General features: G+C 59.0%; 2 protein-coding genes across 10 annotated transcripts in view; one reads left to right on the top strand and one right to left on the bottom strand.

Moving 5' to 3' along the window:
- SBF1 (SET binding factor 1) overlaps window positions 1-10,256 on the top strand; it is a 29,875-nt gene extending 19,619 nt beyond the window's left edge. For all 4 annotated transcript variants that reach the window (XM_055557854.1, XM_055557920.1, XM_055558075.1 and 1 more), the window contains 5 exons: window positions 8,778-8,885; window positions 8,976-9,187; window positions 9,664-9,751; window positions 9,836-9,967; window positions 10,041-10,256. In XM_055557854.1, coding sequence (XP_055413829.1) covers window positions 8,778-8,885; window positions 8,976-9,187; window positions 9,664-9,751; window positions 9,836-9,967; window positions 10,041-10,139 — 639 coding nt within the window. In that variant the 3' untranslated portion in view covers window positions 10,140-10,256. The remainder of the gene's footprint in view (window positions 1-8,777; window positions 8,886-8,975; window positions 9,188-9,663; window positions 9,752-9,835; window positions 9,968-10,040) is intronic.
- Window positions 10,257-11,604: 1,348 nt separating this feature from the next.
- The window catches only part of PPP6R2 (protein phosphatase 6 regulatory subunit 2), a 61,059-nt gene continuing 49,239 nt past the window's right edge, over window positions 11,605-23,424 (bottom strand). For 3 of the 6 annotated variants that reach the window (XM_055558569.1, XM_055558197.1, XM_055558252.1), the window contains 14 exons: window positions 19,737-19,940; window positions 18,594-18,658; window positions 17,144-17,259; window positions 16,098-16,183; window positions 15,883-15,963; window positions 15,579-15,676; window positions 15,215-15,272; window positions 15,021-15,136; window positions 14,826-14,947; window positions 14,376-14,547; window positions 14,202-14,290; window positions 13,608-13,755; window positions 12,055-12,258; window positions 11,605-11,967 (listed from right to left, as the gene is read on the bottom strand). In XM_055558569.1, the coding sequence (XP_055414544.1) occupies window positions 11,871-11,967; window positions 12,055-12,258; window positions 13,608-13,755; window positions 14,202-14,290; window positions 14,376-14,547; window positions 14,826-14,947; window positions 15,021-15,136; window positions 15,215-15,272; window positions 15,579-15,676; window positions 15,883-15,963; window positions 16,098-16,183; window positions 17,144-17,259; window positions 18,594-18,658; window positions 19,737-19,940 (1,656 nt within the window). In that variant the 3' untranslated portion in view covers window positions 11,605-11,870. Of the gene's footprint in view, window positions 11,972-12,054; window positions 12,259-13,607; window positions 13,756-14,201; window positions 14,291-14,375; window positions 14,548-14,825; window positions 14,948-15,020; window positions 15,137-15,214; window positions 15,273-15,578; window positions 15,677-15,882; window positions 15,964-16,097; window positions 16,184-17,143; window positions 17,260-18,593; window positions 18,659-19,736; window positions 19,941-23,424 lie in introns of all 6 variants that reach the window. The other 3 variants (XM_055558409.1, XM_055558328.1, XM_055558486.1) reach the window with 3 other exon arrangements.

Raw genomic sequence — 23,424 nt, forward strand, 5'->3', positions numbered from 1 at the left:
CTCCTTCCTGGCTGTGCACACCCCCGTGTGGACGGCGCTCTGCTGGGCTCCAGCTGCCTGGTGTCTCTTCAGAGAAGCTTGGGGTGGATTCTCAGGTCGCTCTTGTCCTCTGTCTGCCAGACCTGGCGGGTGCGCCCTGGAATAGAGGGGGCTGTGCGGTAGGCGGAGCCTCCCGCCCCGCCCTTGGCTGGGTGGCTTCGGGGATTTCTTGGTGTCCTGAGCTGCTGCTGCCTGTGTGGAGAGCGGGCAGCGGTGAGGAGCGAGCAGGCTGTAATGTGTGTTGAGAACCAGCACTGGCAGCCTGCCACCCAGGGTTTGGGGGAGCCTGGGTCCTGGCTCTGTGGGTGAAGGGGGCTCACAGGCGCAGAGAGCGGCCTGTCCTCCCCCCATGCTACTTGCGGCCTTGGAGTTGGCCTCCGAGACCAGCATCCGTGTGGCGTGTCCTGCCTGTGCTGCTTCCACTGCTGACTGGTCTGTGTCCTTCCAGTTAAGCTGAGCTCCTGGTACTCATGTGGTTAGGTCTTCTTTTTATCCATTTCTATCTTTCATTGGACTTCTTGGTCTATTTATATTTGTATTTTCACGTCTAAGTTTTTCTCTTTATTAAAAAAAATTTTTTTTTAATCTAGTTGGGGGATAAGTACAACCCTGTGTTAGCCTCTGCCGTGCAACACTGTGGATCCGGCAAAAGCATTTACACTTAATCACCGATGTGTGATGGGTTTTTCTGGTGGCTCAGAGGGTGAAGAATCCTCCTGCAGTGCGGGAGACCCAGGTTTGATCCCTGAGTCGGGAAGATCCCCTGGGGAAGGAGACGGCTGTCCACTCCAGTGTTCTTGTCTGGAGAATCCTTTGAGAGGACTGCAAAGAGTTGGACACAGCCGAGCAGCTAACACTCTGACTGACGTGGAGCCTGACCTCCAGCCTGCTCTCCTCGCTGCTCTTCTCTTGCTGCTGCTGCTCTCCTGATGGTTGAGCGCTGTCGCTCCCGTTACCAGCACCGTGTGGCTTTGAGCTGTATCTCTGCAGCGCGTGTAGCGGCCGTTAGCAACTGCAGCCGCAGGTCTTCTGGGACTGAGTTGTGCCCACAGCCCTGCCCCACGGAATGCCCGCTGCTGTCATTGCCCGTCTTACCTCACCTGAGCTGTCAGCGCTCAGCGTGGGTGACGAGGGCCCGCCTGTCTGCCGCCCAGTGACTCCTCCTCTCCCTGCAGGTCTGCTGTTGCGTCACTGCTCTTCAGCCTGAACTTTTATCTCTAATACTTATGTATGGATTTTATTTATTTGGTTGTGGGGGCTCAGTACTTGTGGCACACGGGCTCAGTTGCCCTGCAGCACGTAGGATCTTAGTTCCCCAAGCAGGAATTGAACATGTGTCGTCTGCATTGCAAGGCAGGTTCTTAACCACTGGACCACCAGGGAAGACCCTGAAGAACTTTTAATGTTTCTTGTAAATCAAATCTGCTAGGGATAAATTCCCCCAGCTTTTTTTTTTCACTTGAAAATCTCTTTATTGTGCCTTTTTAATTTTTTTTATTTTCACCATTTCTTTTTTTCAAAGTACAGTTAATTTACATTGCTGTGTTTCGGGTGTGTAATAGAGCGATTTAGGTGTATCTGTATATGAAAGTGTCAGTCGCTCAGTCGTGTCTGACTTTGTGCAACCCCATGGACTGTATAGCCCATCAGGCTCCTCTGTCCGTGGGATTCTCCAGGCAAGAATCCTGCAGTGGGTTGCCATTCCCTTCTCCAGGGGATTTCTGCGACCCAGGGATTGAACCTGGGTCTCCTGCATTACAGGCAGAGTCTTTAGTGTCTGAGCCACCAGGAAAGCATATATATATATAGTAGGTTTTTTTCCATTGTCGGTTTTCACAAGACACAGCGAGGCTCCCTGTGCTGTGCAGGTCCTTGCTGATTACCTGTTTTACACAGATAGAGCATGCACGCTAATCCACACTCCTGACTCGCCCCTCCCCTCAGCCCCTTTGGTGACCGAGCTTATTTTCTGTCTGTGAGTCTGTTGCTGTTGTGTAAATAAGTCCACTTATATAACTTCTTTAGATTCCACATTTAAGTGATATCAAATGGTATTTTCTTTCTCTGACTTAGTTTCACCTGGTATGATAATCTCTAGGTCCATCCATGTTGCTGCAGGGGCGTTACTTCATGCTTTGCACGGCCGAGTGGTACTCCTCTGTGTGTGCGTGCCACACCTTTATCCACCCATCTGCTGATGGACATTTACGGAGTTTCCATGTAGGCTATCGCAAATACTGCTGAAGTCAGTACTGGGGTGCGTGTGTCTTTTCGAATTAGAGGCTTTGTCTTTTCTGGATGTGTGCCTGGGGTGGGATTGCAGGGTCACGTGGCAGCTCTGCTGTTGTTTTTTAAGGAGCCTCCACACTGTTCTCCGTAGCGGCCGCACCAGTTTACATCCCGCCAGCAGTGGGGCTGGGCTCCCTCTTCCGCACACCCTCCCAACATTTACTAGTTCCAGAATTTTTCATGATGGCCTTTCTGACTGGTGTGAGGTGGGACCTTACTATAGTTTTGATTTGCATTTTTCTAATAATTGGTAACAGTGATACTGAGCATCTTTTCACGAGCCTGTTGCTCATATCCATGTCTTCTTTGGAGAAATGTCTATTTAGGTCTTCTGTCCATTTTTTGATTTGTTTTATTTTTGGCTGCGTGGCTTTGTTGCAGCGAGTAGCCGTTGCTCTTGCTTGCGGTGAGCAGGCTTCCCGCTGTGGAGGCTCCTCCCGTGCGGAGCGGGGGCTCCAGGCACACGGGCTTCCGCAGTCGCAGCCTGAGGCTCGGTGCTTGTGGCTCTGCGGCTGCGGCAACTGGGGTCTTCCCAGATGAGGGACCGAGCCTGTGTCCCCTGCGTTCGCAGGTGGGTTCCCAGCCACTGGACACCAGGGAATTTCTGCCGTTCACATTTTGCTGTCTTAGGGTTTTGTCCCAACCTTGTGTATGTTATCAACGTGAAATTTTCAAAACTGATGCTTTGTGAAGTTTTGAGTGAAGAATTTTTCAGTGGATCTTACGCAGATGCTGTCTCTGATTGTCTAAGTGATATATGCACTAATGTCTCAGAAGATGATAGTTCTTCAGAATACAGTTCTGTTCAGATGATGTGAATATTAGATCAACGAAAGCCAAAAAAACCTTAGTGATTGATTCTGAAATGGGAAGTGAAAATGAAACTCATGGTACTGGAGAACGTTGGAAACAGTGTGTGGAAATCAGCTTCACAGGCGGGCCATAACCTGCAAAGTGCGAAGAAGCAGGTGAAGTTTGGGCCAGCTGCACTATAAAACCACTGGCCACAGGCGCTCGTTTCTGCAGACACTGGCCCGGTCAGGAATGAGCTAGCAGCGCTGACTCCCCTAGTCCCAGAGCGCGTGGCGTCTTCCCCGCTGGCCGGGCATCTGCAGCTTCTCCCCTCGGTGTCTCACGGTTCTCCGCGTAGGGCCTTCTGCCTCCGCGGGCAGGTGCGTTCCTGGGTGTTGTGCTCTTTTTGGTGCGCGGCAAACGGCGTTGTTCCCTTCATTGCTCTCTCTCTGCTTTCCTTCTTGAAAGGGTGTTTTCCTTGGATGCAGAACTCTAGGTTGACAACTTTGAGCCCTGGCAGTTAAAAGGCGTCATTCCAGGCTCTTCTGCTGGCGATGTTTCTGAGTGCTGACGCTCCTTCTCACCCTTGTAAATTGTCTGTGACGTCACCCTTTTTCCCCGACTACCTTTCAGGTCTCCTCTCCATTCTGACTCATTTACTTGTGGCCCTGCTTTTCTCCAGCTGCGGTGTGCAGGCTTCTCAGTGCAGCGGCCTCCTCGCTGCCGACCTCGGCTCTGGAGCACATACAGGCTCTGTAGTGGTGGCACCCGGCCTTCGTGGCTCTGGGGCGTGGGGACCTCTCTGGACCGGGGCTCAGGCCTGTGTGTCCTGCGCTGGCGGTCGGGTTTCTCAGCACTAGGCCCCTGGGGAGCCCTCCTCTTCACCTTCAGTGAATTTGGCCATCATGTTGGCTTTCCTGTGTGTGTTTGTTCTGCTTAGAGCTCTTGAAGCGTCTTAGACGTTGTGGGGTGATGGTTTTATCAAATATACCAGATTTTAGACCACTATTTCTTTAAAACGTTTTTCCTCTATGATTACACCCTCGTTTCTCCTCGGACTTCCTTGCCCCGTAGCTCATTAAGGCTCTGCGGGTTTTTCGTCTGCAGCTCACGTTGTACGATTTATATTACCTGCTTTCAAGTCCACTGCTCTTTTCCTTCTTATGTTTAAAATGCTCTGAAGCTTATTTAATGAATTTTCTATTTTAGATATTAAGAGTTTTCAGCTCTAGAGTTTCCATTTTCTTTAGTTTTTTTCTCGCTAGAGATTCCCCATCTTCTCAACCGTTAGGTTCATCTTGAAATCTTAAATGTACTTACAACTGCTTTGAACTTCTTGTATGCTACTTGAGTATCTAGTTCATTTCTGGGTCTTCTGTTCCACTTTCCTCTGACGATGCTTCTTCCCTCCCTGCCTTCATGCTTGTCTAAGAATTGTTGTGAGCTGGACATTGTTGAAGATCAAAATCTCTTTGTCTTCATTCAGGGTCATGGGTTTTCTTCCTGCTGGCACTTAGTGACCTAGTGGGTCAGCTTGGTCTTTTCAGGAGCTGTTCTTACACTTTGTTAGGCAGCTGTTCAGTTCAGTTCAGTCACTCAGTCGTGTCCGACTCTTCATGACCCCATGAATCGCAGCATGCCAGGCCTCCCTGTCCATCACCAACTCCCAGAGTTTACTCAAACTCAAGTCCATCGAGTCGGTGATGCCATCTCATCCTCTGCCATCCCCTTCTCCTCCTGCCCTCAATCCCTCCCAGCATCAGGGTGTTTTCCAATGAGTCAACTCTTCTCATGAGGTGGCCGGAGTATTGGAGTTTCAGCTTTAGCATCAGTCTTTCCAATGAACACCCAGGACTGATCTCCTTCAGAATGGACTGGTTGGATCTCCTTGCAGTCCAAGGGACTCTCAAGAGTCTTCTCCAACACTACACTTCAAAAGCATCAATTCTTCAGTGCTCAGTTTTCTTCACAGTCCAACTCTCACATCCATACATGACCACTGGAAAAACCATAGCCTTGACTAGACGGACCTTTGTTGGCAAATGTCTCAAAGCATTTTTAATATGCTATCTAGGTTGGTCATAACGTGCCTTCCCAGGAGTGAGCGTCTTTTAATTTCATGGCTGCAGTCACCATCTGCAGTGATTTTGGAGCCCCCAAAAATAAAGTCTGACACTGTTTCCACTGTTTCTCCATCTATTTGCCATGAAGTGATGGGACCAGATGCCATGATCTTCGTTTTCTGAATGTTGCGCCTCAAGCCAACTCCTTCCCTCTCCTCTTTCACTTTCATCAAGAGGCTTTTTAGTTCCTCTTCACTTTCTGCCATAAGGGTGGTGTCATCTGCATATCTGAGGTTATTGATATTTCTCCCGGCAATCTTGATTCCAGCTTGTGCTTTTTCCAGCCCAGTGTTTCTCATGATGTACTCTGCATATAAGTTAAATAAGCAGGGTGACAATATACAGCCTTGACGTACTCCTTTTCCTATTTGGAACCAGTCTGTTGTTGCATGTCCAGTTCTAACTGTTGCTCCCTGACCTGCATACAGGTTTCTCAAGAGGCAGGTCAGGTGGTCTGGTATTCCCATCTCTTTAAGAATTGTCCACAGTTTATTGTGATCCACACAGTCAAAGGCTTTGGCATAGTCAATAAAGCAGAAATAGATGTTTTTCTGGAACTCTCTTGCTTTTTTGATGATCCAGCGGATGTTGGAAATTTGATCTCTGGTTCCTCTGCCTTCCGTAAAACCAGCTTGAACATCTGGAAGTTCACGGTTCACGTATTGCTGAAGCCTGGTTTGGAGAATTTTGAGCATTACTTTACTAGTGTGTGAGATGAGTGCAATTGTGCAGTAGTTTGAGCATTCTTTGGCATTGCCTTTCATTGAGATTGGAATGAAAACTGACCTTTTCCAGTCCTGTGGCCACTGCTGAGTTTTCCACATTTGCTGGCATATTGAGTGCAGCACTTTCACAGCATCATCTCTTAGGATTTGAAATAGCTCAACTGGAATTCCATCACCTCCACTTGCTTTGGTTGTAGTGATGCTTTCTAAGGCCCACTTGACTTTACATTCCAGGATGTCTGGCTCTAGGTCAGTGATCACAACCATCGTGATTATCTGGGTCATGAAGATCTTTTTTGTACAGTTCTTCTGTGTATTCTTGCCACCTCTTCTTAATATCTTCTGCTTCTGTTAGGTCCATACCATTTCTGTCCTTTATCAAGCCCATCTTTGCATGAAATGTTCCATTGGTATCTCTAATTTTCTTGAAGAGATCTCTAGTCTTTCCCATTCTGTTGTTTTCCTCTATTTCTTTGTATTGATTGCTGAGGAAGGCTGTCTTATCTCTCCTGGCTATTCTTTGGAACTCTGCATTCAGATGTTTATATCTTTCCTTTTCTCCTTTGCTTTTTGCTTCTCTTCTTTTCACAGCTATTTGTAAGGCCTCCCCAGACAGCCATTTTGCTTTTTTGCATTTCTTTTCCATGGGGATGGTCTTGATCCCTGTCTCCTGTACAATGTCACGAACCTCCGTCCATAGTTCATCAGGCCCTCTGTCTATCAGATCTAGTCCCTTAAATCTATTTCTCACTTCCACTGTATAATCATAAGGGATTTGATTTAGGTCATACTTGAATGGTCTAGTGGTTTTCACTACTTTCTTCAATTTCAGTCTGAATTTGGCAATAAGGAGTTCATGGTCTGAGCCACAGTCAGCTCCTGGTCTTGTTTTTGCTGACTGTATAGAGCTTCTCCATCTTTGACTGCAAAGAATGTAATCAATCTGATTTCGGTGTTGACCATCTGGTGATGTCCATGTATAGAGTCTTCTCTTGTGTTGTTGCAAGAGGGTGTTTGCTATGACCAGTGCATTCTCTTGGTAAAACTCTATTAGTCTTTGCCCTGCTTCATTCTGTACTCCAAGGCCAAATTTGCCTGTTGCCCCAGGTGTTTCTTGACTTCCTACTTTTGCATTCCAGTCCCCTATAATGAAAAGGACATCTTTTTTGGGTGTTAGTTCTAAAAGGTCTTGTAGGTCTTCATAGAACCGTTCAGCTTTTTCAGCGTTACTGGTTGGGGCATAGACTTGGATTACTGTGATATTGGATGGTTTGCCTTGGAAACAAACAGAGATCATTCTGTCGTTTTTGAGATTGCATCCAAGTACTGCATTTCGGACTCTTGTTGACCATGATGGCTACTCCATTTCTTCTGAGGGATTCCTGCCGGCAGTAGTAGATATAATGGTCATCTGAGTTAAATTCACCCATTCCAGTCCATTTTAGTTCACTGATTCCTAGAATGTCGACATTCACTCTTGCCATCTCCTGTTTGACCACTTCCAATTTGCCTTGATTCATGGACCTAAGATTCCAGGTTCCTATGCAGTATTGCTCTTTACAGCATCGGACCTTGCTTCTATCACCATTCACACCCACAGTTGGGTATTGTTTTTGCTTTGGCTCCATCCCTTCATTCTTTCTGGAGTTATTTGTCCACTGATCTCCAGTAGCATATTGGGCACCTACTGACCTGGGGAGTTCATCTTTCAGTATCCTATCATTGAGCCTTTTCATACTGTTCGTGGGGTTCTCAAGGCAAGAATACTGAAGTGGTTTGCCATTCCCTTCCCCAGTGGATCACATTCTGTCAGACCTCTCCACCATGACCCGCTCGTCTTGGGTGGCCCCACACAGCATGGCTTAGTTTCATTGAGTTAGAGAAGGCTGTGGTCCATGTGATCAGATTGGCTAGTTTTCTGTGATTATGGTTTCAGTGTGTCTGCCCTCTGATGCCCTCTTGGGTTTTTCTTACCTTGGACGAGGGGTGTCTCCTCACTGCCGCCCCTCCTGACCTTGAACGTGGAGTAGCTCCTCTCGGCCCTCCTGCGCCCGCACAGCCGCCCCTCCTTGGACGTGGGGTTGCTCCTCGTAGAGAAGCCTTTCCTCCAGGCTCCACGGACACGATCTTTTCAGGTTTCAGCAGGTGGTGTCATCAGCAGGGCGTCCCCATGGATTCTGCATCTCCCCGCACTGTGTGGCCTCCAGCGTCTGCACGTAGCTCACAGCTTCTGAGTAGCTGCTCTCTGCCAGGCCTCGTGGGATCTTGCTGCACACGCGGCAGTTGCTCTTGGCTAGAGATGCTGGGGGCGGGGGGTGTCTGTGGGGAGACGGTCGAGCTCCTGCTCCCCCCACCACTGCCTCTGCCCCACCTGCCGGGGCCCCGTGTGCCCCTCTTGGGCCTCAGGCCGTGGGGCGGCCCCGTAACCGCTGAGCTCCACATGTGTGTGCCAGCCAGCGCCTTGTTGCTCTTTTGAAGATAGCGTGTCTTTTTTTTCTGGCTCGTTTTGGAATTTTCTCTTTGAGAAGTTTTTCTGTAATAATTTTCAGAAGTTTTTCTGTGGGGTGTGTATGCTCAGCTTGTCTTGTCTGGGGTTTGTAGTGTTTTGATTGCATTGTTGATGTCTCTTTTTAGCTGTTTTCTCCAAGTGCTGGTTTCGTCCAGTCCCTCACGCTTGCACATCTTCCTCGTGGATGACAGTCACACACTTGTTGCATCTTTTCACCGTCTTCTTTCTGCGGTCTTTATCCTTTTGTCTTTAAGTGTTCCCTTCTGCAGAATCTTTTACTTCACTGGTTCCCCCCCGCAGGAGATGCAGCGGCTGGAGACTGAGCTGGGCCGACCCCCCGAGCGCTGGAAGGACGCCTGGGATCGGGTGAAGGCGGCCCAGCGCCTCGAGGGCCGGCCAGACGGACGTGTGAGCAGGGCAGGTGTGGGGGGTGGACGGGCAGGCCTGCAGCCAGGAGGCGGGGAGGCCCCCCTGACCCAGGCCCCCTCCTGCCTGCAGGGCACCCCCAGCTCCCTGCTGGTGTCCAGCGTGCCCCACCACCGCCGCTCGCTGGGTGTGTACCTGCAGGAGGGCCCCGTGGGCTCCACGCTGAGCCTCAGCCTGGACAGTGACCAGAGCAGCGGCTCTACCGCGTCCAGCTCGCGGCAGGCAGCCCGCCGCAGCACCAGCACCCTCTACAGCCAGTTCCAGACGGCGGAGAGTGAGAACAGGTCTGCAGCAGCCCCCCGACGGGCGTGTCGGGGGCGCCTTCGGGGGGCTTGCAGGGATTTTTCAGGACTGATTGGTGGGGGAGGCCCTGCCGGTGGCCTCCACATGATCTGACCAGTGCTGGGAAGAAGCAAGTGGGCTCAGCCTTTGGGATGTGGAGCTGGTGACCTCAGCCAGAGAGGGAAGGGACGGCTGGGGTTGGCACGGGCCCTGTGGGGTGCACCCCGCTTCTGGGCCCAGGGGCTGCGTGGCCAGTCGTCGGAGACCTGCCCGCTTGTCGGGACCTGCTGTGCGTGGGACGTTGTTGCCCTGAGGCCCTGGCGGGGCCCTCGCGAGTGTCTGTCTGGGGACCAGGGCTCCGGGGTCGGGTTGGCTTGGGGGCAGGCGCCTGGGTCTTCCTGCCAGGCCTGGCAGGGGTGCAGAGAGGGCACCGGGGCCGGGCCCTGAGGTGGTCTGGCCGGTCCTGCTGCAAACACAGGTCCTACGAGGGCACCCTGTACAAGAAGGGCGCCTTCATGAAGCCCTGGAAGGCCCGCTGGTTCGTGCTGGACAAGACGAAGCACCAGGTGAGGCCCGGAGGAGGAGGAGCGGGGCGGGGCGGGGCGTGGAGGGCGCCCTGCCCTGACTCCTGCCCGCCGCCCCGCCCCCAGCTGCGCTACTACGACCACCGCGCCGACACGGAGTGCAAGGGCGTCATCGACCTGGCCGAGGTGGAGGCTGTGGCGCCGGGCACGCCCGCCATGGGCGCCCCGAAGACCGTGGACGAGAAGGCTTTTTTTGACGTGAGCTGCGGTGGGGGCGGGGCGGGGCAGCTGCCCCCCGGGAGGGCCGAGCGTCAGCGTCCTGTGTCCGCAGGTGAAGACGACGCGTCGTGTTTACAACTTCTGTGCCCAGGACGTGCCGTCGGCCCAGCAGTGGGTGGACCAGATCCAGAGCTGCCTGTCGGACGCCTGAGCGCGGCCCTGCCCCGCAGCCCTGCGTCCAGTTACTGACCACGAGGGGTGGGCAGGGCCCCCCGGCCATGTTTACAGACCCCGCCCTCGACAGTATTGAGGCCCCCCCCCCCCCCCCCCCCCCCGCGTGTACAGCCCCCCGCCCCGCCCCGCCAGGTCCAGCTCCTGGAGGCCTGGCTGCGTGCCCGCCGGGAGCAGCACGGTACAGCCCTCGCGGTGGGCCTGTAAATAGTCCCCCCCGCCCGGCCGGCCCCAGGCGCCCTCTTCCTAGAATGAGAGTCTATAAAGAGCTAACGACACCGCGTGCCTGCGTCTGCTGTGCCTGCTCTCCCCCCACCCCGTACCCGGGCCGCAGTGGGGGGGGCGGGGGGCATCGTCAGGGCCTTGTTTGGGGTCTGCTCCCCCCCAGGCCTCAGGCAACCCTGGGGCTGGTACAGAGGGCGGGTGCCACTTGGAGTGTGTTGTGAAGAGGGGTACAGAGGAGGGGACCCCCAGGAAGCTGTCCTGTGTCCAGAGGGGTGGGGGTGGCAAGGATGTGCAGACTCGCTGGCCTCTGGTCAGATGCGAGTGCACGGGCCTGGGGAGATGCCAGGAGGCTGGGCTCTCTAGAGAACAGGGGTGCTCAGGGCAGACGTGGGTGGCGGGGCCCAGTGCCCTGACTGCATCCGTGCCGGGAACCCTGTCCAAATGCCCGTCTCTTACTCTCCCGTGAGTCCTGCCTTTTGGCCCTGACCATCCCCACTCCCCTATTCTGGGCTGTAATGGGGGTCACCTGGACTGGGTTTCACTTGCAATGAGTGCCAGCCAGCGGCGGGGCGGCAGCAGGTGGGAGGTGGGGTGTGGCACCGCGGAGGCCAGAGGCCCCCTGAGAGGTCCCAGGTGGAGACCACAGCACGGGGTCAGTGGGCCCGCTGGACGGCCCAGCAGCAGCAGCACCCACCATGGGAGGCGTGCTCCTGGCCCGGGGACAGCCGTCGGGCTGAGGTCCCTGCCCAGTGCTCAACTCCAGGCGGAGCTGCTCTCGGTGCTGACTCAGATGGGCCCGGGGCAGTGGAGGGCCTGCTGCTGAAGAACACGCGAGACACGCAGGTCTGTAGGTGACAGTAACAACCTTTATTGGAGTCGAGGGTCTGGGTGCCGTCAGAGCGTCAGGTCATGTGAGCTGAGCCTGCAGAACCCCCCCCCCCCCCGGACAGCTTGGCGCCCCCCTGCACTGCTGGGCGCGCCACACCCCGCCCATGGCCCGCGCCCCCGGCGTGCACTGCGGGAGGCCCAGGACACCCTGCCAGGCCGCAGGGGGTTGTGTTTTAAGGCAGTCGTTTGCAGCCTGGCATGGGCCGCACCCAGCTCTGGGCAGCTAGGACCCCATCTGGCCAGCCCTGCTCCAGCCCCGCATCTGACCCCAGAGCCGTGGAGACCCTCTCCTGCGCCAGATAAAAGTGCAAACATGGCTCTTGCTGCATCTTAAGAAAAAACTGGTAAAAAACACGCAGGGAGTCTGTGGAGTCTGGCCTGGCCCTTGGGCCTCTGGGGTCGCGGCCCCGGGCTCCCACAAGCAGAGCCATGGCCAAGGCCTTATTGCTGTGTGCGGGGCTGGACCCCTGTGGCCGCTCAGTGGGGCTCAGGCAGGAGAAATGCAGACGGGGCTGTCCGGCTGGTTCCAACTGCCAGCTTTACCAATGCAGCATTTATTTTAAAATTAAATTAAATTAAATTAAAAAGACAGATTGCATCACCAGGTGCTTTTCTGGGCTGGGTGCCAAGACTGCACAGCAGCAGCGTCACACGGGGCCATTGAGGGCGGCTCCTGAGGGCGGCGGCCCACCAGCCTGTCTGCGGGGTGGGGGGCGTTGCTCAGGGCCGGGGTCCCCCGCCCGGGTTCCCCCGGCCCCCCCCCCCGGGCCTGACCGGCTCACCTGTCTCTCGTCACTGTCCCCAGGGCGGCCGCCATGGAAACCGCTGGGCTGGCGGGGGCCGCAGTGGTGACCGCCACCATGGGCCCCGGGGCGACGGCCACGGCCAGCACTGGGGACAGGGCCCGGGGCGCAGGGCCCGTCACGGCGGCCTCGGCAGGGGCAGCGGGCGCCGGGCTGGGCGGTGAGCTAGGGGCACAGTCAGCCCTGCACGGCAGATGGGCTCTGGTTACCCGCGCCCCCGCTCTGCCACCCCAAGTTCCAAACACTCCAGAGACCCCCCTGGCCCCTGTGCGGCCTGCCAGGTGGCCACCTCCTGCCAGGAGCACTCACCAGGGCTGCCCATCCCTGCGCCCCCCGCAGGCCCCCACCTGCTCTGGAGTGCCCCCACAGCCCACGCCCTTCTATGGACCGTGTGGCCTAGAGCCATTGCCTGGACAGCCGTAGGCCATGTCTGCCCAGAACACACCCACCCACTCCTAGAGACCGGGAGCACAGGAGGGCAGCCTGGGGTCCAGGAGCGCCCACAGCACCCAGCGGCCGCACCCGCTCCCGCTACACAGCGTCACCCGCTGCCTTGCGAGGACTCTGGGGAGGCAGCGAGGGTGGGGGAGTCCTCACGTGGCGGGAGGAGCCTGCAGACAAGCCTGGCTCATTACCCACAATAGCCCAAAGTGCACCCCCCAAACCAAAAGACTTGCTTTCAGAACATTGCCAAGTGGGTTTCAGGGGACACCAGGGGTCAGGAAGAAGCTGAGCCATGGGTCTCCCTGGGTGGCTCAGTGAGAACCAGCCCCTCCTGACGGGCACCTGCTCCCTCCCGGCTGTGCTCACGAGTGAGCCCAGCACCGCGGGATCGGTGTGCCCTGGGTCCCAGGAGCTAGTGTGTGCTGAGGCAGAGCTGGGCCCCCACAGACAGGCTGAGCCCAGAATGGAGAGGGAGGCTCCGAGGGGGCAGGGGAGCCGGAAGCAGCCCTGTCCTCCCTGCCCGCCCAGCGCCCCTCACGCCGACTCAGCTCCGCTGCTCCCCCGGCCCAGAGCCCTGCCGCCCACGTCCCGTGTCAGCACACGGCTCTTGCTGCCTGCCCAGCCTGGAGCCTCTGTCCACAGTAGGTCCCCCAGGCCGCGGGCTCGCCCTACGCACGGAGTGGTTGCAGGGCTGAGCTTGCCAGGGAGCACCCCCGTCAGGGCCTGGGCCGAAGCAGAGCCCCAGACAACCCTTGTCCTACTGGTCCAGCAAGACAGAAGTGCGTGTGTGTGAGGTGCCCAGCAATGTCTGTGACTGAACTGGGCACCCACCCCCAGGACGGCAGCAGCTCCAGAACCCCCCTGCCCCCCCAGGACCCCCGAAGCCTGGCCAACCCCTCCAGCGAGGCATGGGGTGGGCTGGCCCCTCGTTACCTCAGTGACCACCCGTGGCTTCCCCTTAGAAGGGGTGTCCTTCCTGTCCAGAGCTGGCCTCTGAGAAGTCACAGGGCCGTCAGGACGAGAGGGAGCAGAGGTCCGGGCCTCCGTGCGCCCCCGGGAGCCCCCTGCCGCCCATCCCGCCTGCTCACCTGGGGCCCGACATGGACAGCGGGGAGGCCTTCTGGCTGGGACCCACACCAACAGCCTCCGAGGCAGCAGCCGCCTTCTGCTCATCCTCGTGGCTGCTGGCGACCACCAGGGGGGCCTTCCTGGGGACACACGTGCTCCAGGCACCAACTGCAAGACGGGGCAGCGATGCCAGGTGAGGACAGAGCGCCGGTGTGCAGCATGCAGGAACTTCAGCCCTCAACCCAGAGACACACCTGTCCCCCACACCCACTACCGTGCCCGTGTAACGCACACGTGTGTGTCTGTGAATTCACAGGAACTGCAAAGAACTGTCCTCCCCACAGGCAGGGCCACCACTCAGGCCAGTGGCTTCCGAATGTCTGACAGGGCTCAGGCCGGGCCCTGCACAGGCCCCAGCACGAGCACAGGGCGGCACGGTGCGCCTGCCGTCCTCTCCTGGGGGGCAGCAGGCCGGCCCAGAGGCCTTGCCTGGAGGTGGGCCTTCCCCCCCAAGACAGGCCCGCTCCAGGCCCACCATCACCTGGGGGATGCAGCCACCCCGGGATCCTGGCCGCCCCAGCCCACTCCTCTGCCCTAAGGCGGCCCCCACTCACGGGTTCTCTCTAGGCCCTGATTCAGGCCAGCCTGGGTGTCGCCGTGGCCAGTGTCCACCGGGGAGCTGCACCTCGGCCCCGACTCAGAGCTGTGGACAAGGCCGACACTCAGCCTGAGCCAGGAGACCTGGCTTCAGGCAGCCGGGCCCCCGCTCCCCCCAGCGCCCGCCTCACCAACAGAAAGGCTGGAAGTCGGCAAACTTGGCCCAGCCTTTCTCCTCTGGAGCAGAGGTGCTGGGGGAGCCGGCTGCCCACACACTGGAACCCACGTCCAGCGCCACTGCTGGGGCAGGGCTGGTGGCCCTGGGAGTCACTGGCCCATCAAACACAGCCCATGAGGAGCCTGCTGGGGGAGACAGGACGCCCATGCCCTCGTCCAGCAGGCAGACCGGCCCTGCCCTGGGGTCCAGGCGTGACTGACCGTGGAGGCCCCGCAGCAAGGGGGCAGGCATGCCTCCCCCAGAGTCCCGGGGACACCCACCCTAGCCAGGACGGCATGGCCGGAGGGTGACTCCGGGCTCCACCCAGAGACCGTCAGGGGCTGAAGGCGTCTGCTGCAGGGCAGGGTCACCAGACTCTTTGTATCTGCATCTCCACCAAGCCCCCCGCAGCCCCATCACCTACCTTCTGAGCCGCCCTCGCATGGCGAGCCTGCCTGAACTGCGTCCACGCCCTCGCCTGCACCCTGGCCTCGGCGCTCTGGGCCGTCCTTTGGGCAGCGCTCTGAAGCGTGGGGGCCCCCGAACCTGGGGGGAGAGGAGTCAGCCGCCCTCCCCGCGCTGGGGCGGGGCGGGGCGGGGCGGCGTGTCCGGGGCCCACCTGGCTCTGGTCACGCGGGCCGCACGGTGCGTCTCCTCGGCCTCCCAGAGATCGTCATCCTCGTCGAAGGGCTGGATGTGGTCGCTGCAGCAAGCCTCGAACAGCGCAGCGCCGGGCTGCGGGAGAGCACACGTGGGCCCCCTGGCCTCGCGCCCGCACAGCCTGGCTGCCTCCCCGAGACCCCGCGGACTCACGCTGTCGTCATCAGCGTCGACGCTGAAGCTGATCTCCGCAATCCTGTCAAACGGGGCGCTGCGGGGACAGCAGGGACGCCGTCACCTCCACCAGAAAGGCTGGGAGGCGGCCCTGCCGGGACCTGAGGCCGGGGACGGGGGCACCACGCTGCAGGCTCACAGCCAGGGCGACCCACCCGCCACCCTCCCGAGGGCACTCCAGACCCTGGGGTTACATGTGTGTCCAGCTGAGGAGTGGCTGAGGGACTGAGCAGCGCTGACCGCAGGCCGGGGACCTGGTCAGGCCAAGCGGCACCCGGCTCCCGCCCACAGGCACTGAGGATGCGGAGGGCACAAGGGAGGTGGGCACAGGCTGCTGGCTCACTTGACACTGTCGTCCTGCTCAGCAAATTCCTCATCGCTGAAGCCAAACTGGTCCACGAAGGTGGCCGTCATCTGCTGGACCTGGTACTCAGAGAACGCCTGGACAGGGCCGGCTACTCTTAGGAGACGCCCTCAGCGGCTTCTCCCAGCTCCTGCCCCCTCAGGTGGGTGCCCAAGGCAGCCACGTCCACATACGCCCAAGGGTCCCGTGGACACAGAGTGCCCGGGTCCCCCCGGCCCCACCTGTGGCTCTGGTGGCGTGCAGGGCGAGGCCTGTGGGGACACGGAGGCCGGGCTGCACGCACCTGTTGCAGGGACAGCTCGCTGGGGAGGACGCCCTCCGCGTCCTCGTCCTCACTCGAGGGGTGAAGGTGGTGTGTGCTCACCTGCAACGGCCAAGGCGGGCAGGGGTGAGCGGGCACCCCGCCGCCCCAGCCCCGTGCACGGGCAGCCCCGTGAGCCCAGGCCGGGCGGGACCGCGGGGCCCACAGAGCTCTGCCCGGAGGCCGGGCCTGCTCACCAGGTCCACCGCGTTCCTGCGGTTGGCCTCCGACAGCGTCTCCTCCACGAAGCTCTCCCAGCGCCCGCGGCAGTCCGCCGGGAGCCCTGTGGGAAGGCCGCGCACTGAGCCCCTGGTCTCCGGAACCCCGCGGCAGCGCGCACCCATCCTGGCCTCACAGGCCCGAGCCCGTGGGCGTGTGTTCCCAGGGAGCTCTGGCCCCGACACCCGCCCCTCACACAGGGCCGTCGGGGACGCATGGCTCCATGAGAGGCACTGACCCAGCCCACCAGGGACTGAGCGCCTCACTGGTATCCGAGGCCCCCAGCTGCTTAGCTCACAGCTGTCCCTGGCTGTGGGGGCCATGGCGGAGACCACTGTGGAGGTGCCTGGCAGGGCACGCCAGGAGGCACGCCAAGGCCATACGCGTGTGAAAGACCAGCTGCACGTCGGCAAGGCAGCTCCCCGCACCCGCGGGCTCAGGGGCCAGACGGCACGCACAGCTGGCCAGAGCTCCTGATGGCGCGCGCCTGCTCAGCGCTCCCCCGCGCCCCCTCGCCCTGGGCCGGCCCTGTCCTCAGCCTCCGCGCCACAGCCCCTCAGTGCCCTCAGACTTTGGGCCTGGCTCGTGTGCACTCACCCCCGTCACCCCGAGCGCACGCCCCTGCTGGCACCCACTGCTTGGGACGTGCTGTCCTCCTCCCCAAGAGGCCAGGCTGCTCACCTTCTCCCATCTGAACCCCCTCAGGCCCCCCAGCTCAGCCCAGGACACGGTGCTGGGAGCTGCAGAGTGGCATCCGGGACATGCAAGGGGCACGCGGCAGCCCCAGGTGGAGAGGCCACAGACTGCGATGAGAGGGGGCCCCACAGGGCTCCGGGCTGCTCTTACGAACCGCACAGGCGGGGGTGCAAGGCTCGGCAGGGAACCGACTGCGGCCCAGGCCCACTGGGAAGGTCACCCCGTGGGAGGCAAGCTGACCGTCCAGCAGCAGGGCCAGTCCCACCCGCTGAAGGCCACAGTGCAGGGGGCACCGTGGGCAGCGATGCCCGGGCCTGGAGGCGCTCACCTCGGAAGACCTCGCTGACCTGGCTCTGCAGGGGGCCCCCCTCCAGGTTCTGCACCACCGCATTGGCGATCCGGGTGAGGTGGCCCATGTTCCCACGCCTCATGCCGCCCGCTGCCCTAGGAGAGGGAGTATCAGGTCGGCGGGGCCCGGCACGGCCCAGCGTTGGCCGCCACCTCCCACAGGGCTCCTCCCCACGGAGCTCATTGAGCAGCACATACACGGCGCCAGTGCCCCCCACTCCCAACTTTGCACAGCCAGAGGCCTGGCACACCAGCGTCGGGTCAGGGCCGCGAGAGCTGCTCCAGGGCGTCCCGGGACCCGGGGAGACTGAGGGCTGACCGGGGACCAGCAGTGGGCAGCAGCAGGGGTGGCTGTCCCTGCCCTGGCTGGCGGCCACCAGCACACCCACACGGCCCTTCCTCAACCTCTTCTCTGCCCCCAGGCAGCCGACACCAGAGGACGGGAAGACGCAGGCTCTCTGCACTCGGAAAGGCAGCCCTGAGTCCCGGGGGACGGCGCCTGCTCTGCACCATGTCCTCTCTGCTCAGTCCAGTGGCAGCCCGAGAGAGCACTGAGGGAGCTGGCCCGGTGGCCCCCGGCAGGGGAAGGGGGTCAGGAGACTGGGAGGAACCGGCCCAGAGGCGAAGCTGGACGAAGGTGGAGGCCTGTGAGCAAGCTGCTCAGGACACGGGAGAGCTGGGTTGAGGCGTCACACACCTGTCCGCTGCTTCCTGGGGCTCAGAGACTCCTCGGTTAACAGCGCTGAGCCGTTTCTTGACACAGGTACACACATGTGTATCAACAAGCAAAACACAGGAGGAGATCCAGCACAGGCCTCCCGAGTCCCCACACCCGGGCCCAGGGGAAGCCAGGGTGGCCCCACCGTGCCTGGGGCTCCGTGAGGACGGACGCAGATCTGTGGGTCCAGCACAGCAGGACGGGAAGAATGAACCAGGTGAGGTCGCAGAGACCCCCGCCCAGAGCAGCCCTCAGGAGGGCAGAGTGGGAGCAGAGGGGGACTGGGTGGCCCACTGGACTCTGCAGCCACACCAGGTACCCAGGCAGTCAAGACCTTGGGTGTCACCCAAGCGGCGGGTGACATCACCCGCTCGTTTCAGAGACGCCCCAGCCGATCAAAGCGACCAAAGGCCAGGAGGGGCAGGGCGGAGGCAGGGAGTGGCCTGGACGCTCTGTCCAGGGTTTAAGGCTTCCGTGAGCGCCACGGCTGGAGGCCAGCACAGGGACCTGAGAGGGTGTGGAACACAGGACTGCGGTCTCCGCTGCTGAGCAGGTGAGGGGCCCCAAAGCCGGGCAAGCAGGCCTCAAGGAGCAGGACCCTGAGTGCGCCTCAGCCCCGCCAGCAGCACAGCTGCCCCCGGCAGCGGGACCTGTCCTCGGAAACAAAGCCTCCGCAGCAGCCCCCAAACCCCACGCAGGCCCCAGCTCTTACTGAGTGTGGTCATTGGCTTCCCAGGCCTCCAGGATCCTCTGGACCAGGCAACACTTCTGGAACAGCTGGGGACAGGCGGCAGCGGTCAGCACGCAGACACGCCAGCCCCGAGCCCCCTGTGGGCACCCGACATCAGAGCCCAGCCCTAGGGTCCCCGCCACAGCCCCGGGCAGGTGCCGCCCAGGGCCATCACGAGCGGACACGCGTTCCGCCCTGTCCCCTCCTCTCGGCCGCCGCCTCCCACTGGCCATGCCCTGCTTTCCCTGTTCAGGATGGAGGCCACTGGCCCGGGGCTGCCCTGCTTCCAGCCCTTCACAGCTCCCCCCGCCCAGAGAGTCTGTGCTGGCTCTCAGTCACAGTCGCACTGTCTGGGAGGGCCCGAGCGCCGCCCCCTCGCCCCGTGACGCTCTCCCCACTGAAGCTGCCTTTGCTGTTGCCCAGGTCAGGCCCGCAGGCGTGGCCCCTCAGGACTCCCTCCCAGGCCTCTGGCCACAGACCCAGGGGCCCCTTGCCCAGCCCCTCCCAACCCGGCCTCGCATCACCCACAGCAGGGGTGGCACGGCTGACTCCCGGGGCACAGCGTGTACCGCTGGGCTCCTTGGCTTGGGGACCACATGTGCCACGTTCTGCTTTTCCGTCCCCTCCTTAGTGAGCGCCAAGGAGCCCTTAGACCAACCCCCTGTAGGCCTGGCGCTGTCCACGCAGGGCTTGTAGCCCCCAGAAGGCCGGCCCCTGGGGCCTCGGGCCATCGGGAAAGATGGGAGAGCCACGCAGAGCCGCCACTCTCCCCAGAGGCTCACAGCCCAAGAAAGCCCCCCATAAGGATCAAGGCGTGTTTGCTCTTCCTCAAGCACTCCTGCCACGGCAGACACGTCATCTGGGGGCCACTCGCCACCACAGCCCAGATGAGCCACCTCGGCACCCCTCCTAGACCCTCCACCCACGAGCACTGGGGTCTGGCAAGTGATCTCCCGTCTCGTGGTTTTAAAAGCAGAGCAGCCCACCCACATCACGTGAGGGTTAAGGACAGAACACAAGGCCCACAGCACTGCGTGTGCACACAGCCTGGGTGGACCTCAGGGCACACAGGACGCACAGAGACCGGCAGGACACGGCAACTCACATGACCCCGGCTGGACTTACGTGGGTCACCATGGTGTTCTCGGGGAGGCTGCTGGCAGGCTGGGGGGCTGCTGGGTCCCCGCTGGAGGGTGGAGGCTCCAGCGCCTCCTCGGGTCCACTGGCTGCGGCCCTGTCCTCCCGGGCAGCGTGGGACAGGATGGCGGCTATGCAGAGCTCCACTTGGAGGTGCAGGAAGTTATTCCAAGTGTACTTAAAAAACAGGTCCTGCAGAGATGGGACGAGGGACACACCCAGGCTGTCTCCTGTGGGCGGAGCCTGAGGGGCCTTGCTGTCCGGCCGCCTCCCACACTGCCCCCCTCCCACTCTGCCCTGACATCTGGCTGCAGGGCTTCTAGCAACTTCTGCAAAGAGCCACCTGCAACCCCTCCCCATCCAGCCCAGGCCGTGCTTCTGTCTCTAATCTCTGCTCCTGTCTGACCGCTTCCTGTGGGTTTGTTTTCCCCCGTCCTAAGTGGGAGGCTTGGCCCATGGTGGCTGAACCTTGCTCCCTCTCGGGTGCGTTTCCATGAAGCTGCGAGTTTCCTGTAAAATCACCTTCACTACACGATACACGTTTTGCTATGTCATATTTTTATCATCTTTCTTTTATTATTTTATCTTTGACCCACAAATCACTGGGAGCGTGAGCAATTCTCCACCCCCTGGGGGGCCACGAACAGGCGCACGTGTGGACATTCCCCAGGGGCCTGGGTTGGAAGCCCCTGGCAGCTGAATGGGCAGTGGCTTCTCTGGCGAGGCCTCCTCCAGACCTGCCTGAGGTCAGCAGGCCGCACCAGCGAGGCGGGGAGCGGGCACCCTCACCCACGCCCCGTGACCACCTCACACCCAGCAGGGCTCATGGCAGCCCGCGCCCAGACCCCCTACTGCCCCCACGGAAGGAAGCCAGGTGCGCAGGGTGGCGAGATGGGGTGGGGGGACGGGGCACATGCCACCCCAGGGTGTGGGTTTGGGGCCTTCTTCCAGGCAGGGGGGTGGGGGGAGCTGGATAAAAGGAGGCGGCCTATGGGCCTGCACAGCTCTGCTCCAGAGACACAGTCTCCAGGCTTCACGTCCTCTGCCTGTGTGACCTTGGGTGACAGGGAGGTTGCTTCATCTTCAACAGAGTCAGAACCACCTCCCTACACAGACCACACGACTTCACTGGTGAGCTCCACCAGACATTTAAAGAGGAAAGACCACCAGCAATCTGCTCAAAGCTTCCCAAAGAACTGAAGAGGAGGGGGCACATGCTACCTGCTCCGTCCTGAGGAGAGCATGCCCACACCAGTCACCACGGGGAAGAAAACTACAGCCCCACATCCTGATGAGCAGCGAGGCAGAAACCTCCACGGGGACAAGCAACGCAGCAGCAACAATGACGTGCTGTGACCAGGCGGGTAAATCCCCCAACACACGGGCGCAGCGCCACACGCAAGGTGGTGTGACACGCCACAGGGAAAGAATGACGGGACAGACCTACACAGCCAGCTCAGCTGACGCTGAAGCAGCATTTGACAAAATGCGATGCATTTTCCTCACGGTGACAGGTGGAAACCGCCTCTGGTGGTGAACGTGCACAGGAGCACAGGATTAACACCACGCACACGACACTGATACTAAGAACACGACGGTCGCTGCTGGGCCGGCCGCGCGGGAGAGTGAAGCCGCCTCCGACGTACGCTGCGCACGCAGACCAACTCAAATGGACCAAAGACCCGCAAAAACTTAGATGTAAACGCTCTTAGAAGAAAACCCAGCGGGAGAGCTGCAGGACAGTGGGTTTGGCCAGGCTCTTAGGTACAGGTGTGACACCAAATGCTCAAGCAACAAAAGGAAAAAAAGATAAACCGAACTTAATCGAAATGGAACCCTTATGTGAGTCAAAGGACACCATCAAGAGACTGTCAACTCACATGATAGGAAAAAATAACCGCAAATCATACGTCTAAGAGATTAGTATCAGAAAACATACAGAACTTCTTCAATTCAACAACAACAAAAAAACAAACATCTCAATTCAAAATGGGCAGAGGACTTGAAGAGACATTTCTCCAAAAAAAGATACTCAAACGGCCAGCAAAACACATGACAAGACGCCCAACATCACCGACTGTCAGTGTGAGGCACGCTCAGCTGCTCAGTTACGACCAACTCTTTGGGACCCCATGGACTGTAATGGTCCACTAGGCTCCTCTGTCCACGGGATTTTCCAGATAATACTGGAGTGGGTTGCCATTTCCTACTCCAGGGATCTTTGCAACTCAGGGATTGAACTTGTGTCTCTGGTGCCTCCTGGATTGGCAGGTGGATTTACCACAGCGTCACCAGGAAACACAAATCAAAACACACTGAGGACTTGCCTGGTGGCCCAGTGGTTAGGAACCTGTCTTCCAATGCAGGGGCCATGGGTTTGCTCCCTGCTCGGGGAACTAGTAATAACGTCCCATATGCCAAGCGGCAGCTGAATCTGCACCACAACTGCTGAGCCCTTGCAACACAATTAAAGACTCTGCGTTCTGTAACTGAGATCTGATACAACCAAATAAATATGAAAAAAAAAAAAGGGAGGTGGGGCTTCCCTGCTAACAGTGGTAAAGAATCCACCTGCCAACACAGAAGACACAGGTTCAGCCCCTGATCCAGGAACACCCCACATGCTGTGGGGCAGGTGAGCCTGAGCACCGCAGCTACTGAAGCCTGAGCTCTGTGACGAGACGCCACCGCGATGAAAAGCCCGTGCACCACAGCTGGAGAGCGGCCCCCACAGCAACAAAGACCCAGTGTAGCCAAACACAGAAATAAACTTATTAAAAAGACACAAAATAGTGAGATACCACCTGAAACCCGTCAGGATGGCTATTATCAAAAAAACCAGAAAGTGCGTGTAAGTGAGGCTGTGAAGGAATTGCTGGTGTGAATCCCACTGCCTCCAACAGCTGAACACAGAATTACGACGTGCTCCATCAACTCCACCTCTGGGGATGCAATGAGAGCAGGTGAGAGCAGGCACTCAGATTTCTTACACACCCACAGTTACAGGAGCATTTTCATGGGTTCTCAAGGTAACAACACTGAAGTGGTTTGCCATTCCCTTCTCCACTGGACCACGTTTTGTCACGTTTTGTCTCCACCATGACCCGTACATCTTGGGTGGCCCTACACAGCATGACTCATAGTTTCACTGAATTAGACACGGCCGTGGTCCATGAGAGCAGACTGGTTAGTTTTCTGTGATTGTGGTTTTCAGTCTGTCTGCCCTCGGATGGATGAGGATAAGAAGCTTAGGGAACCTTCCTGATGGGAGAGACTGACTGAGGGGGAAACTGGCTCTTGTTCTGATGGGTGGGGTCATGCTCAGTAAATCTTTAATCCAATTTTCTGTTGATGGGCAGGGCTGTGTTCCTTCCCTGTTATTCAACCTGGGGCCAAACTCTGGTGGAGGTGATGAAGGTAACGGGACCTCCTCCAAAAGGTCCCACGCAGGCACTGCCACGCTTAGTGCCCCCGACCCTGAGCGGGCCAGCGGCGACCCACGCCTCCGCCGGAGATGCCTGGACACTCACGGGCAAGTCTGGGTCAGTCTCTCGTGGGGTCACCGCTCCTTTCTCCTGGGTCCTGGTGCCCCAGGTTCTGTTTGTGCCCTCCCAGAGTCTGTTTCCCGAGTCCTGTGTAAGTTCTGGAGGCTCTATGGTGGGGTTAAGGGCGACCT

This window comes from Bubalus kerabau, chromosome 1, assembly GCF_029407905.1.
Source record: "Bubalus kerabau isolate K-KA32 ecotype Philippines breed swamp buffalo chromosome 1, PCC_UOA_SB_1v2, whole genome shotgun sequence".
NCBI classification, from domain to species: domain Eukaryota; kingdom Metazoa; phylum Chordata; class Mammalia; order Artiodactyla; family Bovidae; genus Bubalus; species Bubalus kerabau.